Source organism: Motacilla alba, chromosome Z (genome assembly GCF_015832195.1).
Source record: "Motacilla alba alba isolate MOTALB_02 chromosome Z, Motacilla_alba_V1.0_pri, whole genome shotgun sequence".
NCBI lineage: Eukaryota > Metazoa > Chordata > Aves > Passeriformes > Motacillidae > Motacilla > Motacilla alba.
The window spans coordinates 30,104,841-30,117,470 of record NC_052046.1 but is presented as its reverse complement, the minus strand read 5'-3'; the positions used below and the strand labels follow the sequence as shown (position 1 = coordinate 30,117,470).

The following is a 12,630-nucleotide window of genomic DNA, read 5'->3' as shown; positions in this document are numbered from 1 at the left end:
TTACTGTCACTGTTTTCAAGCTAGCTTTCTTAATTATTGAATAATGTTGACTATTTCCATTTTTCATCACTTTCTAATTTTTTTAAAGTCTGTATTTCTAACAGTTATTTTAAAATCACCTAAGAGAATTGGAAAGGAATAAACTTTTTTCTGTGCCCAACTTCAAACTATAGAAACTTTGTGTTAAAATGACAAATAGTGAAGATCTCAGACCTTGGCTCACCACTGTAGTCAGATGCTAGTGCCCTCAGAATTTTATCTTGTAGGTCCCCTAGGTCTGCAGTAGAAGCCTTATCCTCCCCTTCATTAAGGGAGAGGATTCATTTGTATTTATGTGCTTTATATCATAAAGACATGATAAACAATTGCTTTCAATGGCCCATAATTGTAGCTACCCTTTAGACAGTAAGCAGTGTGTTGATGGTTTTGAAGCCTCTGGATTGTTCCTGAGGCTGACTTGTGTGAAAAAAACCCAAGCATTTTAATGTCAATGTCATCAAACCAGATGCTAGTGATCATTAAAGTCTGTTACATAACTTCCCAAACACAGCCTTGTTTAGTTGTCATGTTCTGTTCCAGTTAAGACATCAGATATAAGAGTTGCAGTACATCTTGTCAGTCAACTGCAATGTCATTACAAGATGTGTATGTCTTTTGTGTTTGTTTTTTGACCTTTTTCTATCTCTGTGTGACGTATGACGTCCACCAATACACACCTCTTGGTTTCTTCTCTCTGAGTAATAATTGAGATGGCCTTAGCTCTTACATTTCTCGTGTTAGTATATAGTGAGAAGGGAAGAAGAATGGGGCGACGGAGGGTTGATGTAAAATTGTGGGTTGAAAGTAGGAGTGTGTATGCATCTACATATGTGTATTTATATATATTTGGTGGAAATTATATGTGTATCTGGTAGGTACATATTAAAAGTACATGTGGATTATACCTCTTTAAGAACTTGGGTCACCACTTTTTATTGAATTTGACAGTAGTATTCATGACCTGAATGTGTGAGATGGTATGCTATGACTAAAAGGATGGGTAGTTTCTAAAGTAGTGATTATATCAGTTTTGAGTCTGGTGAAAAAACCCTACTTTGTTTTCCTGTGTGCAGAGAATCGTACCATTGAACATCATCAAAGTAGATTTGGCTTTTCAGATGACCAGGGTGACAGCTAAGAAGAACAGACTGCAATCAGAGTACAAAGCAGGAACTGTACAGCTAAGAGCTGCACAGGTAACAATATTTATAAATATTGGGGTACCTACTATGAAAATGTCTCTCTGGGAAGCCTTTATGCTGTTGAAAAGGATGCTTCTGTGTCTTTGTTTAGAAGTGGCTGTTAGTACTGCTAAATATTTAGCCTAGATTTCTCTAGTTTGACTTCAGGTGGTCTAAAAAAGGCCTCTTCTAAAAATTTTCCAACCTTTCTGAAAGCACCAACTCAGTAAAGAAAAATATTTTTACAGTATGTTTGTGGAGATTGCATTATAGATAGGCATTTCACAAAGATCTTTTTCGTAGTGCTTAGTAGAGAGGCAGGGAAGAACAGGTTTTTTTGAGTTGATAGCTGCTGAGAACAGGTAACTAACTTGTGTGAGATGATCACTAATGATCATACCCATTACTACCGCTTCTGTTGAAATTAGTAAATAACAATCAGTTACAGTTCCAGAAAGTAATGAGAGTGATTATCAATGTCTATGTCCTGTTTTTAAAACTGTGAAATAAGTATTTCTCTAACTGTATGATTTCAAATGAAAACTGAATTTTTTTCACCACTGGAGGGCTCCTATATTTAGCTGAAGTACACGACAGTAAAAACTTGGGATGATAACTCTTAAAACCTACATGAACACTTGTTAAGCTGAGAGAAAAGAAATTTAGGTATTTCTGAAGAACTTGCTTTTGATCAGTTTACCTTGGCATCTCTTGACTTGGTGAGCAGAGATGTATAATGAGTTTTGTTAGTTGAAGCAAATTGTTTTGATATTTTAATAGTCTGTTTTCGCCTACTTTTTCTGCTTCAGATGTGGTTTAATGCTAGTGTGCTAGAGTTAGCTCTGGAAATTCACAATAATATTAAAAAAAAGATGGTGGTGATTTTTAAAAATACCTTTTAATATTTCTAACAGCAACGTTTTCATGAACTGGATAATAGGAAGCAACTTCTTTATGAGAAGTGCAAGGAATTGATGAAACAGGCTCAACACATCTGTAGATTGGGTCCGAATCAAGATTTTCCAGAAGAATTTAAAGTTGTATGTATAAAAAGAAAATTTCACCTATCTCTTGAATTTCTAACTTCTCCTGCAAAGAATAATGTATTTTTTTATTAGAAGGCTCCCAGTAAAGGATTATGTGTACTTCTGTTACTGTCATTAGCCTTTTAAACCACCTTTGCAATAGTGCTGAGATACCGTATGGCTTCCACTTTGTTTTGTGCACAGAGGAGAGAAAATTAGATCTGTGATTTCAGTTGAAATCCAGAGTCTTGTGGTCACAGAAGTAAATAGAGGCCATATTTTTCTACCTTCCTACTCTAATGAAGCAACACCAAAGAACTGAGGTCTGAACCCAGCCTCTTCAAAGTATCATTTGCATGACTTATCTAGCATAGTCTATGTCTTACATTGAATCTCTGTGTATCTGTGCCTGCACAATTTAGGCAGCTAAAGAGCAACTAATTATGTATCTTAATTATGTAACAGCATTTCCAACCTTCTTTCTCTGTCTAGAATAGTTAGTGGGGGAATCTTGCTATGTTAAATCTTGAGCATCTGACACCCTGATTAAAAGTTACAAAATAGTTTATGGTTTATCCAATTTTTTTTTTTTTTGAAAACTTGAGTCCTTTATTAGTATTGCTTTGTAACATGTGCAGTCCTTTGTCTTTTAGGCTTTTCAGACTCTTCCAAACACATTGGAGGAAATTGATGCTTTTCTGAATGAAGAAAAAACCAGGGCTTCCTGTTTCACAGGCCTCAGTGCTTCAGTATGTTCATTGCTTTCCCTCCCCCTCTACCCACATTGTACTTGTTTCCCACTCTCTGCTAGATCTCTTGGTATAATAAGCTAGACAGTAGGAACAATGTGCTGTAAATGCTGGATTCTGCATCTACTAAGATCTAAAGTAGGTTCTTTAAAAAAAAAGATGTTGTAATAATCTGAGAGAAACAAAGCTTTACTGTTTCCTTGCTTTAAAGTTAGAAATCCGTCTTGTTTAGTGTGCAGTGCTGTAGTCTGTGTAATTGTGTTTGAACAGTATTGATGCAGAGTGGTATTTTTACAGTCAGAGTTACAATTAGCAAATATTTTGCTGACTGCATGTTTTTTGTTCTGGCAGGTTGTTGAAGAATACAATAAGCAAACACAAGAAATACAGCAGTTAACAGAATATCTAGAGGAAAAGAAAAATGAGTTGAATAACTATAAGCAAAACATTTCACAGGTAATAGCTCAAGTTACTTCTGCATCATTATTGTAATTCTATGTTATTGTAGGAATGTATGTACAGAAATAAATGGTAACATTTCAGACTGAGTGTAAACGGAGATGCTGGCTTCCCTAATTACAATGTTTTTTCAGTGTAAATGCTATCTCCAGGGGAAAATCCAGGTCTTAAATTGGTTTTATGTGGATATGTCTGTTTTTAGGTCAAAGAAAAGTGGCTAAATCTCTTGAAAGTGATGATTGAACAAATTAATGGAAAGTTCAGTAAGTTCTTTAGTTCTATGCAATGTGTTGGTGAAGTTGATCTTCATATGGAAAATGAGGTATGATTTTTTTTTCATATAACATTCATATTTTCTTGCATAATGTTTTGATCATTATGTTGCTAGAGAAAAATAACAAGTTGTCACGTGGAGATTTTATTTTTAAAAGCACTGAGCTTTTACTCAACACTTTCAGTGACTTATCAGTCTGATTGAAGGCAAGTGAGTTTTTATCCAGATGACTAGGACTTTACCTCCTGACTTTTGGAATAGGCCTGCAACTTACAAAGCTTAGTTAGAAACACTGTATTTACTTAGCTGTTACTCAGGTTTTTAAGCTCATTATTTAATTCTGAATTTTCAGCTAATTTTTGTCCTCTGTCATCTAAATCTTCTGTTATTAGGTGTTTAATTGATTTGGTTCTACACGTAGTTTCTGCTGGAGTCTCAGGCCATATGATCTGTTCTGGAAGCAGCTGTCATTTGGCCCATCCCGTTACCTTCTCAGTAACTTTATAGGTAGGGTTTACCTCTGGTGAAGAGTTTAAAGCATCAGTAGAACCTGGGGAGAAGTATTCAGTGCAATGAACTGGAGAGGGAAATTTGGTCATTTGTTTTAAATTGATCACTGAAATGATGATGTCAAGACTTTCATATGTTAACACATAGACAACACAATAGTGGAATTTAACACATTTTTTTTCTGACTTTTTTTTTGTTGTTGTTGTTGTTGTAAATTACTCAAGCAGCTTTTCTTAAAATAGCAGTGGCAGTTATTACTCAGGGCAGAAGAGTGACTGGTAAGGCTCTTAATATGAACTGCATAAAAATGTTTACCTAGAGACTAGTAATATGAAAAAGCAGAACATTACAACATAGACTTTTTAGGTCTTTTGATAGTTACCTCAACAGATCTATATTACACAAAAACTGTCTTCTAAATAAAAGTATGTTGAAAGAGAGAACACAGAAGGAGCAGTAAAGCTATTTAAAAGCAAAAGGTGTGTGGAGTGCCTTTCTGAATCTCTCCTTTGGAAGGTCTTGCTTTTCCATAGCAAAGATGTCACAAATAGTTTTAAGAGATCAGCTAGCAGTACTGTGCCAGTGAGTAAAACTTCTTTCCTCAAAGGATCAATGGCTGCAATCTAGAAGGTTGGATAATCTGTTCTCAAGTTTGCACTCCTTGCCCTTCTCTGCAGGAGAATCTTTTGCCTCTCCTGTAGATAAGAAGAAGGAGGCTCTTGAGGTTGACTTACTTTTTATTAGAGATATTTCTGTGGCACTGAAGTTCAGGCCTCTGTTAGGCTGCTTTATAGGAATCTTGAGATCTGTGGATGTCCTTGGTGACACCACCTGCTGTCACCATTGGATAATAAGAGGAATTGGACATTAGCAGAAACTTCTTTACAGAAAAGGTGATTAAACATGGAGTGGACTGAGAAGGGAGGTGATGGAGTCACCATCCCTGGAGATGCTTGAGGCATGACTGGGCAGAGCACTCAGTGCTATGGTCTATTTCCCAGATTGGTGTTCAGGCATAGGTTTGGCTCTGTCTCCAAGGCCTTTTCCAGCCAAAGTGACCCTGTGATACTGTTGAAGCACTTCACTGGGTTCTTCCTTAACATTCTAGCAGAAGCCTCTGGGAACAGTCTGAATTTCCTAGGTAACACTTAGTAACCAGAATTTGTACTGCTGGCCATGATAACCCTCACATTCCTCAATTCACCACAAGGAATTTTGAGTATCATTTTTGTCAGATTTTGGAAAAATCTGTCAGTTGCACACCCTGGCATTCAAAATAGTGTGGCAGTTGTCAAGGTCTGACTGATGCCATTGTGGCTGTGTTTCACAGCAATCTTTTTAATTTGGTTTGCTAGCCTGTATCTTCACTTTTTCAAACCTAATTTTGCTAATGCATCTGAAATTACCATGGGCTTAGAGACTTAGAGTCTGGGGTTTATTTCTCCTTACATGAAATTATAGTCAGAACAACTCACAGAATCACAGGTAAGTTGGAAGGACTCAGAAGGATCATCAAGTCCAGCTCGTAAGTAAATGACCCATACAGGGATTGAACCCACAACTTTGGTGAGCATCGTGCTCTGACCAACCAAGTGAACTCAGTGGCTGCTGAACACAACTTCAGCAATCATAGAGAGTTCTCTGAAGATTTCTTTTTCATCTTAAACATGAATGCATTTCATTGTGTGGTCCTTCTTTTGAGCCGCATCTGTTTTCCTGATACCTTGCACGATTGGCTTAGGCTGCTGCCAAGTTTCACTTTCCTGTTAAAGAAAAGGCAGAATTGGAATCCTTGTGTGTGGTTTTCCCATTGAAGTATGAAAAGGAAACGGCTGTCCTGGATTTGGACAGCCAGTGGTTGATGGATTTTGAGTTGCTTGCTCTTGAGGAGGTTCAGATTGGTGCACAGCCTACAAACACACCATTACTCCACTGTTCAAATTGCTGGTATCCTAAGGCATTTTTTTTCTGTTAATGGCATTTATAGGGGCATTGTTTTCTTCTTATTCTAGCCAAGATTTTTATTTTCCTGTTGATGTTCTTACTGCATATAAAATCTTTTTTAACAGGAATTAACAAATTGTAGTCATGGAAAGAAAATGGTGTTGGAAATCCTGTAGCAAAAGTAGATGAGTGAAGGAAAACAGATGAAATAGGATTAATATATATAGGTGAACCAGAATTAATATATTGATTTTAAGCTGAACCTGAGTAGTTGATAGACCATGTACATTTGTATAAATGTCCTGTAGTTTGCTTGTCATTGCAAAATAAGCTATAATAAAAAGAAAATTAGTTTAAAAGGTACTGGCTTTCACAGGAGGAGTATGAGAAGTATGGAATTCGCATCAGAGTCAAATTCCACAGTAGCACTGAACTTCATGAATTGACTCCATATCATCATAGTGGAGGTGAGAAGACTGTTTCCACTATGTTATACCTGATGGCTCTACAAGAACTCAACAGATGTCCTTTCAGGGTTGTTGATGAAATAAATCAGGTGAGAATCAGTAGTGTGGTATTGCTCTTTCTGTATACAGATGCTTATGACATAGTGGAGAGAACAGACCTTTTTTTTTCTTTTCAGGGAATGGATCCAATGAATGAGAGAAGAGTTTTTGAAATGGTTGTGGAAACTGCTTGTAAAAAAAGGACGTCTCAGTACTTCCTCATTACACCAAAGGTGTGTGGCAGAAATTGAAATAGGAAGTTTAAAGTGTAGGAGAATGGGATTTGGTGTGATAATACACCAGTAAACACTGTGTAACTTCCCTGTGTTTTACCTAAGAAATTTGGATTAAAGGGCTTATTTGTCCATTTTAAGGACAGTCAGGCAAGAATTCAGACAACTTAGACCAAGGCTCATCTCCTCAGAAACCTGCTTTGGACTTGTGGCCCCACTGGAAGTACCATGTGTTAGCCGCCAGTGGACAGGGTTGCCATGGAAAAGGCTGTAAAAGGTAATGCCTCTAGCTAACACAAAATTCAGACTATAGCAGAGACCAGCTTCCAGACAAGTCAGATGATGATACTGGAGGAGGAGAAGGCCAGTGCTGCTGACATCAGAACTAGAAGAGTCCCACATGATCACTTGAATAGTTTTCTTGTATTAATCTGAGATTTAGAGGATCATAAAAGATGAGATCTATGCTCTGAGAGTGACCAGTTTAATTGTACTCTTTGGTCAAAATTTTGAAAAAGGCAGTTTTACTTGCTAGTGATGCAGTGCCAAATCTTGAAAGGGGTAAATAGGGTGGCTGTCCACCTGCACCTTTAACAGAGACTAATGTTATGTTGAGCTTGATCCAAGACAAATTGAAACAGTCAGTATTACTTGTACACCAGGGAGACGAGCAGACAGTAAGTGTGCTGGTTTTCATTAAGATATCACTCCTGTATCTCTTTATACACTGTATTTTAGAAAATCTGGCTGGTATGTCCAGTTTTTTTCAGTAAGTAGCAATTGAAGGGTCTGAGTAAGGCCACCTCATAGCATTTACCTTACTGGAAGGAGATGGAAGGTAACGCTTGTTGTTGTTGTCCTTCTGATCTTGCAGTATGCTTACCTCCATGCAGTTCGGTCATTTCCTGACCCGCATTACTTCTTTGTTGTTCTGTGTTATCTATTCCCTTTTGTCTTCTTGTGATTACTCTCCTTATGTAATCAGGTTTCTGTGCACTTTCCTACTTAGAGAAAGAACAGAATTATTTGGATGCTGAAAGATAGATAGCTCAACTAACTCTAATGCTTCCCAAATTTAAGGAGTTGTAGAAAATTGCTATCTGGGGTCCAGAGTCTGTTGTAAAGGTTGAGTCTTGTGTCAAATTACTAAGAATAGAGACAGGGAAAAATTGAGTATGCAGAGCTAACCAGAAAGATCAAAATTAAAATTAAAAAGCAGAATTTTAAAAATCTCCAAACTTTAAAAAAACCAAAAAAAGTCAACATCATGGTAAGAGGAGACTCGAGGACTATGTTGCGGCATTATTCAGCAGTAAGAGACAGGGTTATGGAGAGGGGGCTGAAGATACTCTTTGTGCCTCCTTCCCTCTTCCCCCCACAAGCAGGTGACATGGCAAGTTACAGTGACTTGTCACAAGAAGAATTAGTGAGAGAGCATGTTGTGTAAAGGTTTAGTTGATTAAGAGTGTTTGTGTGGGCTGCATCAGAGGATAATTAAAAAGGCTGCACAGGGTGAGCTGACAAGACCAGACTCTGCTGTTCATGGCTTACCTGCATGAAAGTTCCTGAGCCCCTGCTATATATCACCACTTACTAGAAAGTGGGACAATTTGTTGTACTAAGCCAAGTTCTATGTGTGTACCCAGTGGATACAGGAAAAACTGCAACCCTTTTTTTCAGGGTATTGACACCTCCCCTGGTTGTATTTTTAAGCAAGCTGCAGAGGGAAGGAGTATAAATTAATATGCAGTAAAGTTAATTAGGAATACTGTATTTTGAGTAGTTGTGATTTGCTGTCATAATGAGTAGATGAACTAATATGTTCTTAGAAGTGGGTTTGAAAATTAGTATTTTTAATACAAATCTGGTGAAACATGACGTTTATTAAGCATACGGAAAACTCCCATGTTGGGAGTTAATCCTTTTTTTGCTGTAAAGTGAAATTCTAAATAATCTTAGGTTAGGTAAATTTTATTGAAAACAGGATTCATTTCAGTACAGACAAACAAAAAATTTTGTATTTAAGTGGGAAAAATCAACAACAGCATCTGTTGTAATGCCTAAATGTCTGGGGAGAGGAAGTGACAAGTTGAGCATCAGTGGCAGGTAAATTATTCAATGTCATCCTGAGCACTGCTTATAATCTATGGTTTGCATGACATCTTTGTCTGCTGGGCTTGTGTTTGGCACAGTGTGGATTATCATAAGTATCCAACTTTGGCTGTTACAATTCAGAAAAGTAGTGCAGGCGCTGGAATTACTCCAGAAGGTAGCAGTGCAGCTTCTAAGTAATTTTGATCGTTCTGAGTTTCCACTAGTGGAAATTGCTTAGCTCAGAGAAGCACAAGGCTAAAGAGAGACATAGATTTACTTTTAATTGTACTGTCTCCTGTCTTGCCCTGGGGAAAAAAGGAAAAAACATTATTCTGTGTCCACAGAGGAGTGGTGGTATTCTCTGGATACAGCAAAAAAGCAGTGAGGTCAATGACAGAGAAGGTACAGATTAGATACTAAAATTTTCCTCTAATAAGAATAGTGATGCATGGAAATTGGCTGAAGAATGAGTCCCTTTGACGGGGTTTCTAGGAACAAATACACTTCATTTGTCAGGTTGTAATCCTAGTATCATGATATTTTTGAGATCCAAGGTTTTTCATAGATCTTATTCAGCTTTTTTAGATAATGGGGAACATCTAGCTATTTTGACTTTGGTTTCCGTGTTTTTCACCAGCTCCTGCAGAATCTCACTTACAATGACAAGATGACTGTGCTGTTTGTCTACAATGGACCTTTTATGCTGGAGACATACAGATGGAACATAAAGCGCTTCAAGAGACGGCAACGGCACCTTTCAAGCATGACTGAATCTTAGTTCTGCAGAAGTATTTTATATATCTTTATTGAAACATCTGGCTTTCAAGAATTCAGAAATTGTCAAAGAGGAAAACCCTCAAAAAATTGATGATTGTGAACTTTGGTTCTTAAAACTTACACAGATGTTGGACAGATTTGAAATGCATAGTTTTCTTTTTCAAGTCTTTCATAGTGGTCACTTTTTCTGAATAACCTACTCTTCTCAATTGTAGGTTTAACTAAAAATTTTTTTCTTCTATTCTATCAGTTAATGCAGCATCAGAAGTGAAGGTAATTTTTCTAGGTTATCCTAAACTTATTCTGTGACTGTTGTTTTTTTTAAGGTTGGGGGCTTTTTTCCAAAAAATTGGAATTTGCTTTTGGTAAATAATTTTACTTTACCACAGATGTGGCTATTATCCCATTTCCCTATTTAAATGCAATTTAAAAAAATTAATTCAGGTGATCTGTAGAAAAAGAATGGTTTGTAATGGTTTGTTTTGTAAAAATAAACCTGAAATTAATATAAATAATATTATTATATGAATATATTATTGTTGAGTAAATACTTTCTCTCAAAATTAACAAATAAATATAGTAGCATTTTATTTTGTAGTGCTCTAATGATAAGGTTTTTGTAGCAAGTGTCTTAGCAAGGAGATTAACAGAATTCCAGATCTTCCTGAAACTGAGCTTGTGGAAGTAAAACTACGCAATATATAACTTCTTGTGTCTTTATTTTTCTAAGAAAAATTTCATACATTTTTGGTGATAGAGAAAATAGTGCTGCAGATTTGACATATAAGTTTAAACCCAGGAGGATTTTACAAGGGGCAGCTGCATTGGAGTGATTGTACAGCCAATTGCTTTTCAACAGAAAACTGTAAAAATGTTTAATAGAGTGTTGGCCATAACTGTTAAGCATTTGGAAATGCAGGTTACAACAGAATGTTGAAGACCTAAAATAAAGTCCTGATTATTAAGTTAACTATTAAATAAGTAAAATTCAACAATTTGATGTCTGCTTTCAGTGGGTGTTTTTCTTAACATCCTGGCAATGAACTTTGCTAGTGAAACTGATATTTCAGGCTTTGATATTCACGCATTCAAAATAAAATAACCCACTCCAAAATATGAGCTAGAATCTGGGAGGTTTTAGGTATTAAAGGGGAAGTATTGTAATTGTTGCTTTGAATAGATAAATGAGCCATCAGTGCAGTAGAGAACCACAGACTCTTGTTACTGCAGGCCAATTCTAGTCAATGGAATTGTCTGACTGTGAAATGAGTTCCTGGAGCAGTTGCTGTGATGATTAGTGTCCCAGCGCAAGTGCTGGACAGAAGATACAAAAGTGTGGAAACTCAGGCTGCGATCCAGAGTTAATTTGGGCAGCAGAGTATCTTTGACGTAATTGAGGCTATGGGCCTGTCTGTCCACTGTATTGAAAGATCCTGGTTTTAGAAGTATTCTTCAAAATTATCTGTTATCAGGGAGTTTGTTGCTATTGCTGTTCGTTTTCATGTCTCATTGCTGTTTGCAGTAAATAGTTCTTATCTCTCAGCCTGTGATCTTTGCCTTTTGTGCCTCCAGTTCTCTCCAGCACTCTGCAGGGGGAAGAGAAAATGGAGCAAGGGAATGGTGTGTGGTTTGGAGAGTCTTGAGGGCGCAAAAATTGAGGAGTGCCATTCCTAAACAAGGACAGATTGGCACGGTGTCTGATGGGAAGTGTCTGACAGAAGAAGATGGAAAAGTGTCTGATTGGAAGCAGGGCAGGGGGAACCTTGGCACTCTAGCTTCTCTGTAAATAACTGAGCCAGAAATACTCTTTTCAATTGTGACTCACTAAAACACAGTGTCCAAAATTACTTTTCCTAGAACTTCTTGTTCTGGAAGCACTTTTTCCCCTATACCTTGCTAATTAAGAATAAAACCACAATTAAGTACACTATAATTTGTGAGAGAATGGATATGTGGAAGGGAGTTAAATCCTCTTCTGCTCCAAGAAAAATTCTTCACATGTTCCTGCCTGAACATCTGAAAATCACAACACTTTATGCCATTGCACCCAGACTAGGCTTGCCAAAAGCCAAGCTTGTAGGAGGCTCATTGATACAGTGTCCTTTGCATATTCCAATAGCTTGGGTGAATAACCTCGTTTTACTTTGGTGCTAACTTCAGCCACTGACAAGGCTGAACTAGTAGGGAGAGGGGAGATAAGTGCAGAAAGATGATATTTTTAGCCACTTAAAGCTTTTCAGGCATGACTGCAGCAAAGTCAAAAGCCAGCAGGGAAAGCATGGGAAAATAAGGACCAGTAGCAACAGTAGGGGCAGAAGTAAGAGAGGTGATAAGCAGCACTAGAGTAGCCTCTCAACCTCTCCTGTGGCTCAGCTCTTGCCAAGTGGTGTAATCCTCTGGTACCAATTCCCATCTTTATGCTTTCCACCAAATTCCTCCACCTTTTCTCCACTAATCTGCTCCCTGATTACTCTTGGAAGGAATTCCCTTGTTGTCCAGTCCTTCTTCTGTTGATTTGTTACCCCCACTAGGCCTATGGAGGTTTTTTCCCAGCTGTACTAATTTTGGCTGGGATAATTTTCTTTATAGAAGTTTGTATGGGGTTATGTTTTTAGTTTGTGACCAGAATATAGGGATGTTTTTGCTACTCCTGGGGGGTGCTTTGCACTGCATGGATACCTTTTCTGTTTCTCACACTGTCCCACTAGCAGAAGAAGTTTATAAGAAGCTGGGAGGGGACACAGGTGGGACAACTGACCAAAGGGCTATGTCATGCTGTATGACATTGTCCTCAGTAGTAAAAGCTAGGGGAAGGAGGGGTGTTTGGAGTTAACGTCTT

The 12,630-nt window shown here is 37.5% G+C and overlaps 1 protein-coding gene across 3 annotated transcripts in view; it reads left to right on the top strand.

Annotated features, from left to right (window-relative positions):
* SMC5 (structural maintenance of chromosomes 5) overlaps positions 1–11,333 on the top strand; it is a 39,425-nt gene extending 28,092 nt beyond the window's left edge. For 2 of the 3 annotated variants that reach the window (XM_038123806.1, XM_038123809.1), the window contains exons 17-24: positions 1,113–1,235; positions 2,135–2,260; positions 2,899–2,994; positions 3,346–3,450; positions 3,656–3,775; positions 6,558–6,737; positions 6,825–6,920; positions 9,652–11,333. In XM_038123806.1, coding sequence (XP_037979734.1) covers positions 1,113–1,235; positions 2,135–2,260; positions 2,899–2,994; positions 3,346–3,450; positions 3,656–3,775; positions 6,558–6,737; positions 6,825–6,920; positions 9,652–9,792 — 987 coding nt within the window. In that variant the 3' untranslated portion in view covers positions 9,793–11,333. Of the gene's footprint in view, positions 1–1,112; positions 1,236–2,134; positions 2,261–2,898; positions 2,995–3,345; positions 3,451–3,655; positions 3,776–6,557; positions 6,738–6,824; positions 6,921–7,061; positions 9,627–9,651 lie in introns of those variants that run through there. The other variant, XM_038123808.1, reaches the window with a different exon arrangement.
* Positions 11,334–12,630: the final 1,297 nt, after the last annotated feature.